This window comes from Sebastes umbrosus, chromosome 16, assembly GCF_015220745.1.
Source record: "Sebastes umbrosus isolate fSebUmb1 chromosome 16, fSebUmb1.pri, whole genome shotgun sequence".
NCBI lineage: Eukaryota > Metazoa > Chordata > Actinopteri > Perciformes > Sebastidae > Sebastes > Sebastes umbrosus.
The window spans coordinates 9,926,389-9,946,135 of record NC_051284.1 but is presented as its reverse complement, the minus strand read 5'-3'; the positions used below and the strand labels follow the sequence as shown (position 1 = coordinate 9,946,135).

The 19,747-nt window shown below is 40.9% G+C and overlaps 2 protein-coding genes and 1 non-coding gene across 3 annotated transcripts; 2 read left to right on the top strand and 1 right to left on the bottom strand.

The window, feature by feature from the left end:
- The first annotated feature begins 4,198 nt into the window (after nucleotides 1-4,198).
- marcksl1a (MARCKS-like 1a) lies at nucleotides 4,199-7,309 on the top strand. Its single transcript, XM_037746811.1, has 2 exons — nucleotides 4,199-4,514; nucleotides 5,906-7,309. Exons 1-2 carry the CDS (start codon nucleotides 4,425-4,427, stop codon nucleotides 6,455-6,457), a joined length of 642 nt encoding a protein of 213 aa, XP_037602739.1. The 5' UTR covers nucleotides 4,199-4,424; the 3' UTR covers nucleotides 6,458-7,309.
- Nucleotides 7,310-11,396: 4,087 nt separating this feature from the next.
- On the top strand, nucleotides 11,397-11,478 carry trnas-gcu. The gene has a single exon. It is a non-coding gene; the product is annotated as a tRNA-Ser (tRNA).
- Nucleotides 11,479-12,296: 818 nt separating this feature from the next.
- On the bottom strand, nucleotides 12,297-19,747 carry LOC119475028 (gap junction beta-4 protein-like). The gene is made up of 4 exons (XM_037747472.1): nucleotides 19,473-19,747; nucleotides 16,228-16,442; nucleotides 14,719-15,020; nucleotides 12,297-14,201 (listed from the first exon to the last, which is right to left on the bottom strand). Exons 2-4 carry the CDS (start codon nucleotides 16,396-16,398, stop codon nucleotides 13,859-13,861), a joined length of 816 nt encoding a protein of 271 aa, XP_037603400.1. The 5' UTR covers nucleotides 16,399-16,442; nucleotides 19,473-19,747; the 3' UTR covers nucleotides 12,297-13,858.

The window sequence follows — 19,747 nt, the reverse complement described above, 5'->3', positions numbered from 1 at the left end:
ACAAATGCAGCAAAACAGCCAAAGCATGGCAGCGACATTGACTCCGAGACGCCATTGAAGTGTAGCTCAAGTGCTCTTTGCTGTAGCTAGGCTATGTCATTAAATAGCACCGGAAACTAGCTAACGGCATTTTTGTAGATGGAATGAAACAAGGTGAAACAAAACATATGGCTGGTTGAGGCTTCACCATGTCATTGGAGGACTAAAAAAGTGGAGACCAGCTCAACTTTATTTGTTGTACGTCACACATCGACAAGTGTCGGGTGTCATTTTGTAGCTTCATGTCACCGGCTTCCATTGAAAATGACTTGTAGCCTGTTGGTGTGTCACTCGTAGTGTGAACATAGCAACAAATTCCACCTCTAACTCTAAAGCTCACTAAAAACACGTTATATCTTGTTTTTTTAATCCATAGAAATTGATTGGCAGGATAGATGCTGTAAGGTTTCACTCTGGCATTTACAGATCATTTTCTAAAAGTTTACTGTCAACACTGGAATGCTGCCAGAACGCAAAAATCTCTTCCACTGAGTTGCACAAGCCTTAGGAGCTTGAGATATATCAATAAGTCATTTTCTGTTTATGTTTTGCTCTTTACAATCACAAAGTACACTGAGTCCTCCCAGCAAATTAAAGTACTTACAAACTTTGACCAGCATTTTTCTGTTTTATTTACTTTTTAAGGAAGATTTTGGAATATATTTTAGTGGTCAGAAATACTAATTAAAAGTCAAAATGGAGAAAATCTAATATGTTTTAAAGCTTATCCACAACGATAAAGATATCACTTAAGTTTGAGTGACAAGTTCTGAGGTTAACCACATCTCTCTATAGAGGCTTGGATGCCCCGCTGTGAAAACAGTTCCTTTCTTGTGCTGATCAAACCAGTAACATCCCTTTGAAATCTGACAACCTTAATGTATAGACCTCTTCAGAACGAAAGGGCCGATCGCCACATCAGAGAGTAATGAAGAATTCCAAACCCATGATTGGGCTGTATGCAAGCAGTGGGGGTTAAAAACATCTTCCAGACATGTTGTTCTCCTTCCTGACTCAGTTTTTGAGAATGTATGGAGTGGTGGTGGTGGTGGTTGGTTAGGAGGGGGGTGCAGATTTTGAACCCCTGAGGGTGTAGCAATTCCACTGTGGGAAGCTCAACCCACTGAATGGATGGAGATCATTCTCTGGGTGGCGTGTATGCATGCCTCGCATACCATGGCCGTGACATGTCTGTGTGAGTGTGTGTGTGTGTGTGTGTGTGTGGAGGGGGTTCATTCTGTGTGCCATCGGATCGGTGGAAACAATTACAGAAAGAGACATATGGAGCTATAAAGGGATGCCTCAGAAGAATACGGGACTTTAATAAGAGGAAATCATAAATTCCGCTTAATGAAGTCCCATAAAGATGACAAGCAAACAGAGTGCCGTTTTGTTGAAATGGGTTCATCTGTGGGATAAATGAGTGCCTTGTTGATGGGAAAGAAGGGATAATTTGGTTAAGGTTGCCACAATTAAGAGTAACGGCTCGAAAACGACAGCTGGCATGTATATAAACGCATGTATGACCCCGTCTCATGACTGGGCCGGTCTGTGGAAGCAGTCGACTGGCTTTCATAACTCAGCTTAAAACACAATGACCTCTGACCTCGCCGGATCACAAGAGGAACCCGTCAGCTTTGGTCTCCCAAAAAACAAGAAAAAAAATGCAGTGTCATTGCTGCGATCGTGGGATTCGCTCGTCTGGCCAAGAGACCTCATTACCGGCTGACAGGCTGATTCACTGTCTCCCTGTCTGCGTCGGTGACAAAGCGGCCCCAGTGCCATCGCAAAGGTCTCCGCTGAGAAGCACTGTGCGTTATGTAACGAGTTTACTCTTGGAGAGGCGGGCCTGTCACTCAAAGTCCGGCTGAGGCCATTAACGAATTCTTCAGTGCTCATTGAAATAGTCGTTTGTTTAAAGATCATCTGAGGGTTTTTTTAAGCTAAATGAAGTCACTGAAACTGTCAAACTTGAGAAGAAGTTGACGTTATCTTCTTACAGAGTGTGTATGCGAGGGTGAAGCAGTGAGTGGAGTCTGGAAATCATGAGCTTGGAATAATCACCGTGTTGGCCCCCAGTCATTTTGCTTCTTTATAGCAAAAAAAATTATTTTTGCAACCTCTTTATCATAGGTGCATGGGTATATCTTAGAGTGAAAGTGATGTTCCCTTCCCAGATTGGCTGATTTGAATAGTTATTTGAGACCTGATAAGGCAAAACTGGTAATTTACAAGTAGTTTTTTAGGTAGTTTTGCTGCAGAAATATTTCCCTTTTGGGGAACCTTAGGTTGGGAACCCCCTTTATAGCTTCATGTCACCAGCTTCCATGGAAAATGACTTGTAGCCTGTTGCTGTGTCGCTCGTAGTGTGAACACAGCATGAAGATAACAAAATCCACCTCTAACTCTAAAAGCTCACTAGTTAACTCTTTATATCTTGTTTTTTAATCCATACAAAAACTGAAGTATAAAAACAAGGCTAGTTTTTTTCCCAGTTAGCTTAGCATATACTAAACTAAGCTAATCGGCTGCTAACAAAACAAACATGAGAGGGGTGTCGTCTAAATCTGGGCAAGAATGCGAATAATTTCCCAACATGTCAAACTATTCATTTAAGTATATATTTGGCAGGATAGAAGCTGAAAGGTTTCACACTGGCATTTACAGATGATCATTTTCTAAATAAAAACGTTACACTTTCTACATAACAGTCTCTTCTGCACTATATTCTGCACTATATTCACTTTTTTTAATAGTCCTGTATCACAGCTGTTACCCTGCACTATATTCAGTTTTAACAGTTTTCTTTATCTCCTTGTATTTTTATATCTGGTATATTTTTTTGTACTTTGTACTTTGCACTACTAACTTTCTTACTGCCTTTTTACTAACATGTTTTGCACTATGGAACTGTGATGCTGTAAACCTGAATTTCCCTCGGGATCAATAAAGTTACTATCTATCTATCTATCTATCTATCTATCTATCTATCTATTTATCTATCTATCTATCTACCTATCTATCTATCTATCTATCTATCTATCTATCTATCTATTTATCTATTTATCTATCTACCTATCTATCTATCTATCTACCTATCTATCTATCTATCTATCTATCTATCTACCTATCTATCTATCTATTTATCTATCTATCTATCTATCTATCTATTTATCTATCTATCTATCTATCTATCTATCTATCTATCTATTTATCTATCTATCTATCTATCTATCTATCTATTTATCTATCTATCTATCTATCTATCTATCTATCTATCTATCTATTTATCTATCTATCTATCTATCTATCTATCTATCTATCTATCTATCTATCTATCTATCTATCTATCTATCTATCTATTTATCTATCTACCTATCTATCTATCTATTTATCTATCTATCTATCTATCTATCTATCTATCTATCTATCTATTTATCTATCTATTTATCTATCTATCTATCTATCTATCTATCTATCTATCTATTTATCTATCTACCTATCTATCTATCTATCTATCTATCTATATATCTATCTATCTATATACTAAGCTAAGCTAATTGGCTGCTAACAAAACAAACACGAGAGGGGTAATCATTTAAATCTGGGATCACACTGGCATTTACAGATCATTTTCTAAATAAAAACTTTACACTTTCTACATAAAAACTTTTTTTTGTTGCAGAAATAGTTTTTATTTCCATTTCGGGGTCCTGAACCTTAGGTTGGGAACCACTACTAATCTAATGATAAAATACTTCTACGGTGTGTATGTTGTGCTCACCAGTGCATTTAAAGCATCATTTATAACATGTATGATATTGTTTGTCCATTATAGTATCAATTTAACAGCATTATACAGGCTACTTCTCTATTATTCTGATTCTTTATCAAAATAGAATTGTCTTTATGATCTTTTCTTGCAACAAGTGCTGTTAATGAACAAAGTTTAAAAAGTTAAAATCTTCCAGACATGTGAAACAGTGGAAAAAGTCTCCCTGATCACCCAGTTGAGCAGCAGACTGTTGCAGTGGCAGGGCGGGTGAAGGAGGTCCATCTCCCGGCTGCTGATTGGACGAACCCCGGTTGGCCACGCCCATGGGAGGAGCCTCCGGTCGATTTTGAGGCGCGGTTGAAATACTCACAGCCTCATCACCGACATCCTTTAATTTGAGCTCAGCCGCCGTGGGGTCCACACTAAAAAAACTCACTGAAAGGGGGATCTTCTCGTATCCAAAACCTACAGGGAAGCAGAAGGAGATCCGGTCGGATTTTTCACCTCTTTTTGGCAAAACATCTCATCCCAGAGCTGGATTTTTAAATCTCAAATCTTCTTTTTCGATTTTTTCTTTTTTTGAAAACCTAAAAAGGAAAAAAAAAAAAAAATGGGAGCCCAGTTGTCCAAGGGTGGAGTAGCTGTGGAGGGGAAAGCCGCTGCTGCAGCTGATCCTGCTGCTGCTAAAGCCAACGGCCAGGTGAGTTAAAGCAGGCCTGACATGTTGAGCATCAGCAGGGAGCCACATGGCACCCAACGCCCACTGGGGCACTAGAGCACGATGGGTGCCACGGCACGGCGGGGTACGAGCTGTTGCTGCACTAAGATCCACGTTTTATCTGTGCAAAATGAGTTTGAATGAGGCTATAACAGGTTGTCTAAAAAAAAAAAAAAACCAGTGGGACCTCCATCCATCCAGCAGCAGAGCAGCAGCAGCAGCCCTTCGAGTGGCCATGCTCGTCAGCTCAGCTCAGCTCAGCTCTGCAACCAGACCTGCCTGCTCTTTGTTAATTCCGCCCAGCCGCCGGGTCCCATGGGGGCGATTTACCCGCACGTTTTATATGCAAGAAACGACAGATTCGGGTCGAAACGTGTGTCTGGACCGTGTTCTCTCTCATGATGTTGGCTGTAGTCGCTCTCACGTCGAAACAAAAGACGGTGCAAAAAGGATGCAAATATGCGCTGTGCTGTGCTGGAGGCGCATTTTGCGGAGTTGCAAACAAAAGCGCGGATTCGAAACCCCCTTAACCCAAACTATTAAATATAGTTGTGTCTCACAAAATTCGACAGCGAAGGGAATCAAATGTGCTTTAATGATCATTAGGAGCAATAAACAAGGGGGATTGAGTCTGATTTATGTGGTAAACAATATGATTTGCGTTCATACATTATAGTTCCACAATGAAGGGAATAAAATGTGATTTAATTTCTGATCATTAAACAAGGGGATTGAGTCTGATCAGAAGATTATATGATAAACACCCTCCATACATGTTAATGAACTTGGGTAGTTGGACTTGTAGACTCCTCCTCTCCCTCAATATGAGTGCAGTTGATTGCATTGAATATGACTTCTTAATCTGACATTTGGCTTTTGTCTGTCATGACTGATGTGTGCTTGCTGGCTGTATTGTGGCCACACTGAGCCCATGCAGAGCGCAGTGGTAGACAGTGAGCTGCAGCTCTCGCGGATGCAGAAGCAGAAAAGCAGGTTTCATGGGGATTCCTTTGTTCCCCAACTCGCTGGCTGGTGTTGATGTTTTATATGCAGCACTACTGCCCCCGTGTGCCTGATTGGAGTCTTGCAAACAGCTGTTGAATTGAATCCCCCCCCCCCACCCTCCCCTCCTCTGAACCACTCTCTGGGCAAGCAGCTTTCCTCCAAGTATAACATGGATTAACTATTGGGGAGTAAATGGGCTAATGCTAATCTGTCACATGCCAGATCTCTTTAGATTTATTTGAACAAATTTCATCTACAGTTTATCCATCTGACTGATTTTTCCATTTCCAGAGGCGATGTGTTTTATTTTGACCCAGTTTGATTATTTTAATCCGTGACTAATGAAGTCCCTTTCTCTGTATGTATAGGAGAACGGTCATGTCAAAACCAACGGGGACGTGTCAGCCAAGCCCGACGGGGAAGTGGCCGCCGCCGATGGAAACGGAACAGCCGAGCCAGCTAAAGAGGGTGAAAACGGCACGGGGGATGCCATCGAGCCGGCTCCAGCGGCCGAGGGCGACGCGGCCAAAGCGGAAGGCGAGGCCGCCAAGGAGGGCAAGAAAAAGAAGAAGTTCTCCCTGAAGAACTCCTTCAAGTTCAAGGGCATCTCGCTGAAGAAGAACAAGAAGGGCAGCGAGGAGGGCAAGGAGGAGGTCGCCTCCCCCACGGCAGAGGACAAGCCCGAGGAGAACGGCCACGCGGCCAAGGAAACCAAAGAGGAGACGCCGGCCGCCGAGGCCAAAGAGGACGAGGCCGCCGCCGCCGCTGCTCCAGCTGCTGAGGCCGCACCTGAGGGAGAGACCAAGGCGGCGGAGGAGGCCCCACCCACAGAGGCTGCCCCGGCCGAGGAGGCCGCCGCCGCTGCCCCCGCCGAGGACACGACACCTGCAGCCTCTGAGGGCGAGGCCAAGGCAGAGTGACTGCACCCCCCCCGCCACGGCACCTGAACTGATTTTCCAAGATTAAAGTATATAAATATATATATGAGAGACTCGTGCCACGTTCTTTAAAGTTATAAACAAAACTAGAAAAGAAGACAAAGGATATATCACGTCTGCTGATTCAACCACCAGTTCACTGCCTTTTATTAGTTCTTCGACAGACGGAATCTCACCGGGCCCTCTCATGATGAAAGCGTCACCGTGTGTCGCCCCCTCCTGGCGCACACTGGGACTGGCATGTGGCGAAGGTAAATGGATTGGATGTGGAGCGAATCAGGAATACTGACTTATTTTCCCAATTCATGGAGAAGCATCCTTTTTAACAGCGTGGCAGCCCTATAACATTTTTAATTTTTCTTTCTCATCTTTTTCTGGGATCTAAAAATTGTCACCGTTGCGGAGCGGGGCAGAGCATCTCCTTCACTCGAAGTGACTGTTACATGGACACATTCAAAAAGATTCTTATTCATTTTTAGAATTCTACATTCCTATGTTTTACCCCCAAATTTCAAGTATTTTGTCATGTATAGAAAAGTGAAAAACCGAGGAGGGGAGGTGGAAAAAGAGCAATGTCTTTGTTCGTGCATTTAGATTCTTTTTCTGGCTAAAACCACATTCAAGCTTCTTGAGTATTGCAGTGTTCACATTTCAGAGTTTATGATGCAGGGGGTTTGGGATTGTGTACAAAAATGTGAGCTTTTTATCTGCAAACTGTCTCTGTAAATATGTTTTGGCCAATATTTTTTGGTTCTCTTTATTTTGCTATCGTTTGAAGATGTTAATGGTTTTATTGTAACTTTTAATAAGGGTAAATAAATGTTCGATCCCCTCTGTCTGTGTTTCGCCTTGTGATTCACACCTCAAGACACACTGATACAGTAGGTGGGTTAGACTATTTTAAGTCTTTTCATGAGGTTGGGTCAGTTATTACATCATGCATACACAAAAACAATCAATTATATAATAAAAACTGTATTAAAGAACACATGCTGTCTTTGAAAAGCCATTCAACTCAACCATGATTTAAACTAAATGATAGCTATAAACAAGCTTTCAGTCATTTAGATGATAAAATAGGCCGAAGAAATAAAAACTGATATGAACTCGACAGGGACAGAGAAGGTGTAGTGATGCTAAATCACAGTGAACATGAACACAAGAGGTTGCAAGGGCCTGAGTCATGCTTTATTCATGCTTGTTCTACATATAAGGTTACACCTGCATCAATGGTGTTTTGCAAATATGAATATTAAAGAAAACTACAAATATTTGCGTATTGATCTTCATCCTTTAGATATATTTTTAAAAATATCTGTATGTACATATATTAGTGTTGTCAAAGTTAATGCAAATTTGTTTTAACATCACTAATTTCTTTAAAGTAATAATGAAACTTGCGATTTTTAGCTTGTAGAGGGCTCAGTTTTAAAGCTAGAGTGAAGATACTGGTATCATATGAAACTAAAAAACCTAAGGAATCCATTGGTACCAACCATGTTATCTAGCTTTTCGTGAAGGAGGCTAAATAATGCTCAAAAGTTAAGCTAAATTTAGGCGAGGAAAAACATGTCCATTATCAAAGGGGTCCCTTGACCTCTGACCTCAAGATATGTGAATGAAATTGGGTTCTATGGGTACCCACGAGTCTCCCCTTTACAGACATGCACACTTTATGATAATCACATGCAGTTGGGGCAAGTTATAGTCAAGTCAGCACACTGACACACTGACAGCTGTTGTTGCCTGTTGGGCTGTAGTTTGCCATGTTATGATTTGAGCATATTCTTTTATGCTAAATGCAGTACCTGTGAGGGTTTCTGGACAATATTTGTCATTGATTTGTGTTAATTGATTTCCAATATACATACATAAAGCAAGCATATTTGCCCACTCCCATGTTGATAAGAGTATTAAATACTTGACAAATCTACCTTCAAGGTATATTTTAATAAAATGTGCGATTAATTTGCCATTAACTATTTTAATCGATTGACAGCCCCCCATATATATCCTGTACAGATATACAGTATATTATAGGATATGACACTCTATCCTTCACAGTACGACCCTTGCATCGGATGAGGAAAAACGTAACCAAAACAACAAATTTTAACAGTGAAAAAGAAGAACAACAGAGGAGGGATCCCTCTCCCAGGATGGACAGACGTTCAACAGATGGTCGTGCGTACAGCGTAACAACATAATGAAATTACAGCATAGACAAAAAACATATGACAGAAATTGATACATATAATGTGAGCATAGTATATGAAAAGATGGATCCAAGGAGGATGTCAAGTGGCTTCCAGGCGTCACCAAACACATGGAGCCTGAGCAACACAACCTCCTCTCCACCATGTAACCCAGACAGTGTCACACAGATAGGAGACAAACATACATATAATTAAGGTTTATGAATTTAATGACTGTTCTAAAAGGTCAAATTGAATGAAAGAATGAAGAAATGTGAAGTAAAAATGAAAGTAGGGAGGGAGGAGTGGAGGGAGTTGGTCGGGGGTAAGAACGAAGATGGGTTAGGGTGGAGGAGGACGGTTGGGTTCTTGGAAGGGAGTTGTCTGTCTTGAGGTCAAACAGCAGACAAATTGACTCCAGCCCGAGAAGCACTTCTTTTCATCTTTTTCTATGAGCACCTGAAAAGAGAAAGACAACATATTTTATTTTACCACCAAAGGTCTAAAGTCATCTGTTGTTTGAATCAAAAAGATGAGCTGAGGCTGCATACCCGAAGCTGGATGTTCTCCTTCATGAGGTGCTGGATATCCTCCTTTCTGTCTGCACGCCTCAAATGTCCAGATCTTCTCTTTTTTCCCAGCAGCATCTCTTCCAGCTTTCTCTTCTCTTTTTCATGCTGCTGGTCGCTCCTCTTCCAGCTCTCACTGAGCATGAACAGCTCCTTTTTGGATTGTTCTATAGCTTTTCAGAAAGCTCCTTCTGGTGGCTCTCTGCCTGCTATGTGAGCTCTCTCCGGTGTCTCTCCTCTCTGTCAGCCAGCTGGTTTTGGAGTTTCTCCTCCAGAGTGTGACACATCAGCTGGCTCTGTTTCAGAGCAGTCTGAGTATAGGATGCAGCTGGGCCAGGGTGTCTATGTGATCGTTGGTAGTGGTACGCACTCGCCGTACTTTGTTTTCCCTGGCGATGAGCTGATCTTTGTCTCTGAGGAGCTCTTCAAGCTGGCTGATTTTGTTCAGCCTTGCATCTCCTCCGTGTTCTTGACCCCGCTGACCTCCATCAACTGACCGGCAGAGGTTCTCACCCTCTCGGTCTCCTCTTTTTGAGCATGGAAGCTCTGTTCAAGAGAGATGATCTTCTCATCCCTCTTTTTTTAACTCCTCATGTGCCTCAACACGCGCTTTCTTGAGCTCCCTCCAGGGCAAAGAGATGGCGGTGAAGAGCTTCTTCTTTCTGTCCCATCTCTTTTTTGGCCTTGTGGAGTTCTTTCCTCCAGGCAACCTTGGTGAAATCAAAGCTTCTCTCCAAAGCAGAGAGATGGCGGTGGAGAGAGAGCTAATGTGATCTTCTTTCACTACAATGAAATGGCTACTATGGGGACTAACATCATCACACATGAATACAATTGAAATCCACAAGAGTCTCAGCTTTACAGGGATACCCAGTTTATGCAATTCCCAGACTGTCTAAGGACCCCAGTATGCAGAAATATTCAAATTGATGATTTTAGAATAGGCAGAAATAACACATTTATACTGCATTTAAAAAAACTGCATGTGATTATCATAAATCACATGCATGTGCATGTCTGTAAAGGGGAGACTCGTGGGTACCCATAGAACCCATTTTCATTCACATATCTTGAGGTCAGAGGTCAAGGGACCCCTTTGAAAATGGCTATGCCAGTTTTTCCTCACCAAAATTTAGCCTAACTTTGGAGCATTATTTAACATCCTTCTTTACAAAGTAGCAATGGATTCCTTAGGTTTCATATGATATTTGTACCTTCACTCTACCTCTAAAACTGAGCCTGCTACAACCTCTGAGAGGGTGAATTAAATCAGTTGTAATTGTTGAGGCTTTTGGCAAAAAACACATGATCACATCTAAAAACAAAAACAGGCTTTTTCTATAAATGCAGTGATGGATTAAATGTGTCAAGTGTCTCCTTTGTTTGAACATCTTACCCTGTTGGCTCTGCTCTCTCTTTTAGCCATGATGGCTGACGATGTGGAAAATCTTCCAGAGGTTGACAATATGGAAATTATTCCAACAATTATTCCAAAATAAATGCAATATATTCCGGTTTTGCTATAGTAACTGAAGTGTCATATTAGGATTTTCTCACATAATTATCAATTAATTATGGTGATATGTGGTAATGCTAGAGTAAGACCCACTTAAATAGTCAGTCCATTCTCACATGCTTAAAATAGCTCATTTTATTTGTTGGTCTCTGGCTCCGTGTGGTGGATAGAAATAGGTGTTGTGTGTGATTCTGCACCATGTTGCTCTTCGGTTCAAGTAAACATGTTAACATCTAATTTACACATTCGTGTTAGTGATTATTAGTGTAGATGCCGGAATTTAGTTTATTTGCGAAACTCTCGCGAGATGATTAAGGTCTATGTTCACGTCGAATAAGGGATATGCTCGCTTTGGCAGCCAATCTCGCGAGAGTTACCTACGTTTCGTTGTCAGTGGGTAAACAGGTCGGTACAGGTACATTTTAGCTCAAAGTTAGCTAGTTTGTCGTAGTATCTTTATAGCAAGGTTTACACCGTTTTAATGAGGTGTAGAAGTAGATTTGGGCACACACTTTCCTGTGAAACACATTCAGGTAAGAGCAGCAACGTAAAGTGGACTCAAAGGTCGACATTTGAACATACTATGATACTGTAACTTACTGTATGTCGTCATATTATGACCTAATATAGATGTGAAAACGGACGAGGTGGCCGAGTGGTTAAGGCGATGGACTGCTAATCCATTGTGCTCTGCACGCGTGGGTTCGAATCCCATCCTCGTCGGATATTTACATTATGTTATATAGTTGTTATGAGGTAGATTAAATGCAGTATTACTATAAACTGTAGGTTTAGATTGATTGCTAGATCTAAAAAGCCAGTGTTTTCATTTTGGTAAGCCATTTAGTATGAAATAGTATTAAAATACTGGCAAATAGGCGAGCAAATAAGCCATATTTAGGGTTTTTAAAGAAGCACTTGATCAAGAAGTTTTCAATGTGGCTGCTTCTTTTACACTTTTAACTTTCGTTAAGACAAACTCCCCAAAATGTCTACAGATAGAGAGATAGAGTTTGGTCTGTTTAACTTGGACAATGCTGCCATCTAGTGGTAACAAAACGTAATGGAACTATTTTCAGTCTAATTTTTTATTGATAATATTCTAAAAAATAAAAGGCTGCATGGCTGGATGCATTCATTTGCACAACAGGCTATGTTCATGTAAAAGTAGAGGTGTAAATAATAAAACTAATGATGCCTGATTTAGCTGCTTCAGGTATCGTGCATACATGGCCCACTGTAATTGTTTGTTATCAGAAACACTTGTGATTTTCCTGCTATGCCAAACTGAAATGTGTGCTGTGAAGCATTTGTGAAGTAATTTCTAGGTTTTTAAAAATAATAAACACCAAACTTTGCGTATAATTTTAAATATAACCTAAATTTGTTCATTGACATCTGCTGCTTAATTTGATTTTTTTTAAGCCTTCCCCTTTCTCTAGTGAGTTTGTCAATGATATCAGGAGCAGCTTCATACTTTATATGCATAACTTATATATCTGTGGGGTAAACATAATATAATAGAGCTTTCAGCAAAGAAAAACAGTCTAGACACCAGCATTTATTTTACAATCAATTAAATATATCACTACATGGGTCAATAAAAACAAGCCTTAAAAGAAACTATTGGACCAAGTTATGACATTCCAGTTGACTTTTAGTCAGAGCAGAAATAGTCTGCTCTATGTCTGGGGATTTAACCAAGGTTGAAAGTACACGATGACCTTGTGACCTTGTATCCTGTAACATCTGCCAGATCAGTTAGTGTGCATATCCAAATCTAGATTTAGACCATCTTCGATCTTGATGGATAACTCAACATTTGAGGTCATCTCATCGAATTCCCAGCAGCATTTTGGTCCCTTTAGTAGAAGAAATATGAACGCACAGAGCACTGGAGGCAACACACAATTAACAAAGCTATTAACAGTGCTGAAGATACCAAAGTGCTGTAATTTACAAAACGTACACCAGGGTGTTACATGTAACATAGTCTGACTCACCGGACTGTGGATATGAGCCGCCGTGTATGCAGCCCGCTCTCATTCCCAGGGCGTCAAATACTGACGCTTTGTCTCAGCCGTCAGCATTCGATACCACCGCACAAGGCACCCTTCAGCGCCAGAATGAGACGCACCGCCACAACATCAAGTCGCATTTTCACTGTACAAACATAGTAGTTTTAAGCCCAACCATGTTGTTTTTTCCTAAACCTAACTATAGTGGTTTTGTTGCCTAAACCTAAACCAATGTTTTTGTTTAATTCACAACATTAAGTATGTGTTAACTGCGACTGAAAAGGGATGCGGAGGGGTATGACAAAGCATCAGTATGTGACGAGTTGGGATAAGATCGTGTTGGCATATCCCATGCGTCATTCTCATCCCCTTCCGCTATCTATTTTGCAAAGGAGAAGGTTGCCTTCAGGGACCTCTGCCAGAAATCTCCTTAGGTTTAGGCAACAAACCTACTCGGTTAGGTATAGGAAAAGATAATGGTTTGGGTTTGGTTTGATCAAACTTCTCCCATGTGCTGCAAGGGCGCCGTCGCTGCATCCTGGGCTTAGCGCCGCCTAAGACGATTGTGATTGGTTTAAAGAAATACAAACAAGCAAGAGTGTTTTTTCCCCCTATACCAGAATGATAATGTGTGGAGCCAGACCTTTCTTTAGCGCTGACACAGCGCTGTGGAGATCTGGCTATGCGATACCACATGTAACATGACATATTGGTGTTGATTCATGATCAACAAACAATCAACAATGCCCTCAAACACAACATCAGGTTTGTGCTATAAAAAAACATTTGTCCTTGTATAGTCAGCCATAAGCTGATCAGATCTATGGTACAAAGATAAAAACGTAATATCCACACATAGTAGTAGTCTTCTTCTTTAACAGTGTTCAACATACAACCAGCCAGTGTTGGAGGTCCTTCCAACGGAGAGTCATGAATGTTTCATGTTCAGCTGAGTCACAGGACGCGATACACAAGGGTCGGCCCTTTTATCAGTCTTTTGGTTCGATAACTTTATTAGGTAACTTTTGGTCCTGTTGCACGGCTACCCGTTAGAAACAAACCCATGGTTTAGTGACCGTCGTGTCCTACAGAGTCGTAGTTACACCACCGTCTCTGATCTTCTCCCTTTTGTATAAACTCATCTTGCTCTCTGTCAGCGTTGGATCAGTCCTGCGATACTGGGACCTGGGTGGGGCCATGCTGGTGAGCTCATGCTGCTCAGCAAATAGGAGCCTCTCGTTGTCTTGGCGGATCCTTAACAATTTGGAGATGCGCTTGCCGATGAGATAAGTCATCTCGACGATGCACATTAAGATGCACAGCGCGCTGGAAACGACCATGAAGATCATGAAGATCTTTTTCTCGGTTGGGCGACTAATGAAGCAGTCCACGGTGTTGGGGCACGGTGCCAGCGAACACTTGGATAACCTAGAAGAAAAGAGTAGAGAAGAATAGAAATTCAGTAGATAATCAGTTTGGCTGCCGCTCTCTTCAATTTTCATGTTTTCCTTTAATGCTAAAGATGAATAAAGAGGACCTATGATGCTTATTTTCAGGTGCATACTTGTATTTTGAGTTTCTACTAGAACATGTTTCCCGAAAAGCCCAGTCTGCTCTGATAGGTCAGCTGTCCCACTCTGTTGTGATTGGTAAACCAAACCAAACTCTTTAGACTCCGCTCCAGCCCCGCTTTAACTAGCTTTGTTTGAGGGGTATTGTGCAAATGTGTTACTTGGTGACATCACCACGTTAAAGAAGGTAAGCGAGGCGTTTCAGGTAGTTCAGGAGCAATGTTTCTGTTGTGGAGAGTAACTCCCTTTGGCATGGACTTTGGGCTTTGTAACTTTGCAGACCTTTTACATGCTCAAAAAAACTATATAACACACTAAGGGAAAGGGAAAAAAGCATAATAGGTCCTCTTTAGAAGTAAAGATATGAGCATTACGTGGGCAAGTCGTATCCATGGTATATCCGATACAGAATGTAAAGAAACGCTACGTCGAATCCAGCTTTGAAGACCAAACTCAGCAGATAGGTCCACCACAGGCCTCCTCTCTTCTTGCCAGGGTTGGCGTACAGGTGAGAGCCGTGGTGCAGCTCCACGTATTTCGCGTCCTTTCCTTCACGGTATTTAACATGAGCCATCACCATCAGAGACGGGCAGGTGACGAAAATCAGCTGCAGCGCCCACAGACGGATGTGGGAGATAGGGAAGATGAAGTCATAGCAGATGTTGGTACAGCCGGGCTGAAAACAAAGCAAAAGAACTTTTAGAAAACATATTGCTTTTTCTATAATGACTGTCTCAGATGGGTACAATGAGTGATAGCATAGGTGGTTGCGTTGTTTTGCCAGAGATAAAACACAAGGAACCCAGGAGTTTCAAAGAGACAATACTTTTATTTCATAGCACAGCTAATGTAACTGTCATAAAATGATGAATACAAAACAATACCACTGGTGCTGCCAGAATTAAATATCACCCGGAGGATGTGATGAAGGTTATGCTGCCTCTATACTGGTAGAAAGCTACAGTACATCTAAACCCGCAGCCCTTTTTTGGGGATCTTTTCCCTGCAAGATTTACAGACCAATAAGCATTTTGCAATTAGGATTACAGATTAAAAGAAGGCTATATTAATCAAAGGTTTGCTTTGAGAAATAGCGCTGATTACCTACCAGTTACTTTATGTTGTATATGCTAAAACATTACCATGTGAACCTAATAGACTGACGAAAGATGATTTACCAATCTTCTAGTCACGGGGCTAAGCTTACAAATGTTTGTGTCAATATCCTAAGAAGTCAACACATTTCTTTAATCAGGCCTAGCCCTTATTAAAGGGCTACTTTGGATTTGGTATTGCACTTCCATAAAGTTGGGGGACTCACAAGAGACAGAAAAAAGTAAGAATGGTCAAAATTGATGCAACAGAGCCTGAGATATCCTTACTTTTAGTCTCTCGTATTCCAATAAAACACTGGATCCTACAGTTCCCATAATGCAACTCAATAGTGTCTTTTGTTAGACCCTCCTGCTTGGTAAAAACCCACGTCTTTCAAATCCCACAACCGCAAAGTTAACTCAGGTTTTGTGTTACAAATTGAAGGTGTCAAGCCCAACCCGAGATAACCCTGATGACATCACTAGGAGTATTTTTTCAGACTTTAGAAAGCTCCCTCCACAGCCCCAGCAGACATGCTGCTGTTTTCACTGGTTGAGTCACAGGTGAACTGATAATCAGGTCTAAAATCAGTGGAATGCTTCTTCATGTGAGTCGGATAGAGCCAACAAAACTCATAAACAGTCAGGACAGTCTTTTACATTACCAAATTTCATCAATAAAACTGTCGTGATGTTAACGGGGTGCCTCGTAGTGGGTAAAAAAAATTCTCCAATAAACCAAGTAACATTTAAAGGTATATGGAAGTGTCAGCACAGAAAACATCTTACCTGTTTAGTATTACACACAAAGTCTTTGCTCTCGTCGCCCCAAACTCTCTGCGCCGCCACCACAAACACCAGGACGCGGAACACAAACACCATGGACAGCCAAATCCGCCCGAACGCAGTGGAGTATTTATTGACTCCGCTCAACAGACCCTCAAGCCCCGACCAGTTCATCCCTGCTGCTGCACTGGCCTGGGTGATATAGACACAAGAGCACCCTGTAACAGAGAGGAAGGAAGAAAAATGGGGTTATATTTCCACATCCTTATGCCAAGACAGAAACAGATCATAGCTGAATTCATTGTGTGATGAACTTGCTTCTAATTGGCTTTGCGTCCTACAATAAGAAGGTCAAATGTAGGTTTATGGTCAAGGATAAGCCTCATCTTTCCCAATCCAATAGATGCTACAAGAAGTTACATGAATAGTGACTACAAACACAGCTATGTCTGATTTAGAGCTTGAATGGGCTTGTATGCTATTATTAAACTAACCATCAGATCTGCCAGCAGAGGGAGGTGACATTTAGAGTTTATCACATGTCTGTAGATGTTTCTTCACTGTTGCAAACAACAGATTGAGATGAAAACCTGCCGACTTTTTTTTTTAATGCTTTACAAGTTGTTATTTAGGATTATTACTGTTATCAATTTCCTCACTAATGGAAATCCATGCTTCAGTAGCCATTACATGATGTACACAGGCCAGAGAAGATAAGGTCAGCAGCTGGTTATAGCTTAGCTTGGCACAAACACTGGAAACAGGGGGAAACAGCTAGCGTGGCTCTGTCCGAAGGTAACCAAAGTCTGCCTATACCAGCAGCTCTAAAGCTCTGCTTTCAATCTGGAAGTGTAAAAACAGCAATTTGCTAGCTGGACTATTTCTGGCCGCGACCACTTCCCGGAGTATCCACTGGTTGCCTGGCAACTGCTCCCGACCAAGAAGTAGTCCGGCACGTAAACGCCCATGAAACAGTGACATTTTAACTTTGGTGTAAGCTATAGCTATGTCTACATTTTTTGCTAGCTCCAGCTACGTATTTACCGTAATGACTGTAATGAATCAATTTGCTCATTTAAATCTCGGCATGAAAGCATTTCTTTAAGCTAAAGGTGCTACTGCATGTGCGGCATTTGCCTTTTTCTTCATACCACAGACTGTATATAAAGAATTAAGACCACATTTCCGACAAACACATAAACCTTTCCTGTAACAAAAAGACGATAGAAAAAGATTCCACTGCTCCCCCTTTACATTAATCCTGGCAGCTTTACAGTTCATGCAAAAACATAATGTTACTAATGCAAAATTGTTAATTATAAACAAATGAACATGAACAAACAAGGCGCTTTATGACTAGCAGACAAACCAGTTTGACACTGGGATTAAGATCTTTGAATCCATTGTTAACATAGTTACAGTGCACCCGTGCTTTTCCTAATGTGACAAGTCAAAACTCTGTTCCAGTGTTACATAATATAAAATGCTGTCTAAAGTCAGTTCGGTTGTAATTGCTACTGAAAATGGCATTAGAATGCAATAGCCTTTATTGTAGCTGGCTCTAGTACACATAACAGCATTTTTAAGTTAGTTTAACAAGTTATCACTTGGACACAGGGGTTGCACATGTTCTATTCTAGTGCTGCATTTGCAAATAAACGTCAACACAACTTTAATTCCACCATAATCCAAAGCTAAATGTGGCTATGTGTCTGCGTACTGTATTTAAAAAAAGAAATCCAAACAGTCTTTATTTATCTTTTCACTCCGTCCTGTTAATTCTGTCCACACAGCTGCTGTGTGTGTTACAGTAACAGTAAGCATCGCTGCTGAATGAACACAGTGGGGAACAATGGCATGTGATGTGTGTCAAGGTAATGAGGTTCATGAATGAAACAGCCTAGTGTTATTAGTGCAGTATAAATATAACTTCAATCATAAACCTCCTGGCACATTTGTGTGGTTTTAGAGCTTATGTTACTTAGATACTGAATGTGTGTGTGTGTGTGTTTAGCAAATATGTCTTTGTGGATGCAAATCAGCACAGAATCAGTGCTCAGTTTCTATTGAACTCTCGTGGTTACCATAGGTACATGGGGCTGGCAATTTTATTATATTAATGTTCAGTCAATTTTAATGTAAAACACAATAACAGACATTAATTCACTAAAAAAAGATGTATCTAATTCAGTATTTCACCACATGTATGTTCCTATTTGCTGTCAAACCTGGCCTTTATTCAAATTTAATTTATTAATTTTATGAATAGTATCACATTTTTCTCCCCACAATGATCATACCTGAAATCCCACCACATTACTGGTCATAAAGAGAAATAATATCCACATGGGATTTGCTACAGCATCTTTAGGCCTGTATGGTTTCTAGAGCAGAGCAGGATCACGTACTGTTTAGGAACGAGTAAAATATTTAGATTTCACAAAACAGGAGTGGCTCACCCCTGAGGACTTTTCAGTGTTAACACTTTAAACTCCGGATTAACTCCATTACCACTTAGTTTAGTCAAATAGGCTAAATAAAATAACTTTTTTCGCAGCAATGAGGCTTGTCCGGTAAGTGCCACCTACTACCTTGCTCTGATTATGATGAGACCATTTCAGATTCTACATTATTATTTTTATTTTTTAACCACCAACAGGCTGTGACTGTTTAAAATATGTACATGGTTAATTGAAAATTACCTGTATTGTGTGTGTGAAGGGATATAGTGGCAAATTAAAGTGTAGATCTTCATTATATAGTAAAAACAGCAACCTTTTAATGTCAGGAAAGCATTAAATCTACCATTAAAAGACCAATCGCATGTTATTTACCTGTTGCTTTATAAACTTCAGTGTTTTTGTGACAGGAAATGTTTAACTTGTAAGTGGGCTACATTCCACAAACGCCTCTGTCTGTGTGCTGAAACAACAGTTTATAAAACTACATTTTCCTTATACTGATTGCTCAACATCTTGCCGTAGTTTGTGTCTTAGTCATAGCAAAAGGAAGCGCTACTCCCATTGTGTATTTTCTTAAGTGTAATTACCCTTATAGTTTTCCGCATATGCTGGCATAGATAACAACGTGTATCGTCTTGTTTTAGGGTAAACAAGGAAAGTAACATCACTGTAACTCAGCCTGTGTTCAATTTAAACACTGCTGGCCACAGTCTGTTGTTTACCGCTCAGTCCTGACCTCAAGTATGTGATACAAAATTAATGAAAATCCAACAAAAAGAACCTTACCTAGTGCTGAAACCGGGCTCAAATACCAAAACGCACTGTGTCGACACCAGCAGGAAACGATTAATATAAAAAACAGTAAAGTTAAAAACGGTTCAGTGAAAACTGGTTTAAACTGTTCCACTGCTTTTCCTCTCTGTGTCTGTCTCTACTCTCGCCCTTCCCTCAGAAATCCTGCCAAACCAGATTCAGCAGCTGCGACGTCATCACATGCACACAGACTTTACATGTCCTGTCTTGTCAGTTTGCAGGATACAGGAAAACTCCACTCCCTACGA

What these genes read in the sequence shown, in the direction of transcription:
- LOC119475028 (XM_037747472.1), bottom strand. Translation starts at nt 16,398, where the DNA reads ATGAACTGGTCGGGGCTTGAGGGTCTGTTGAGCGGAGTCAATAAATAC. An exon ending in TTGTGTGTAATACTAAACAG is followed by an intron (nt 15,021 to 16,227) that starts GTAAGATGTTTT and finishes CTTTGTTTTCAG; the next exon opens with CCCGGCTGTACCAACATCTG. An exon ending in CATGGATACGACTTGCCCAC is followed by an intron (nt 14,202 to 14,718) that starts GTAATGCTCATA and finishes CTTTTCTTCTAG; the next exon opens with GTTATCCAAGTGTTCGCTGG.
- marcksl1a (XM_037746811.1), top strand. Translation starts at nt 4,425, where the DNA reads ATGGGAGCCCAGTTGTCCAAGGGTGGAGTAGCTGTGGAGGGGAAAGCC. An exon ending in CTGCTAAAGCCAACGGCCAG is followed by an intron (nt 4,515 to 5,905) that starts GTGAGTTAAAGC and finishes CTGTATGTATAG; the next exon opens with GAGAACGGTCATGTCAAAAC.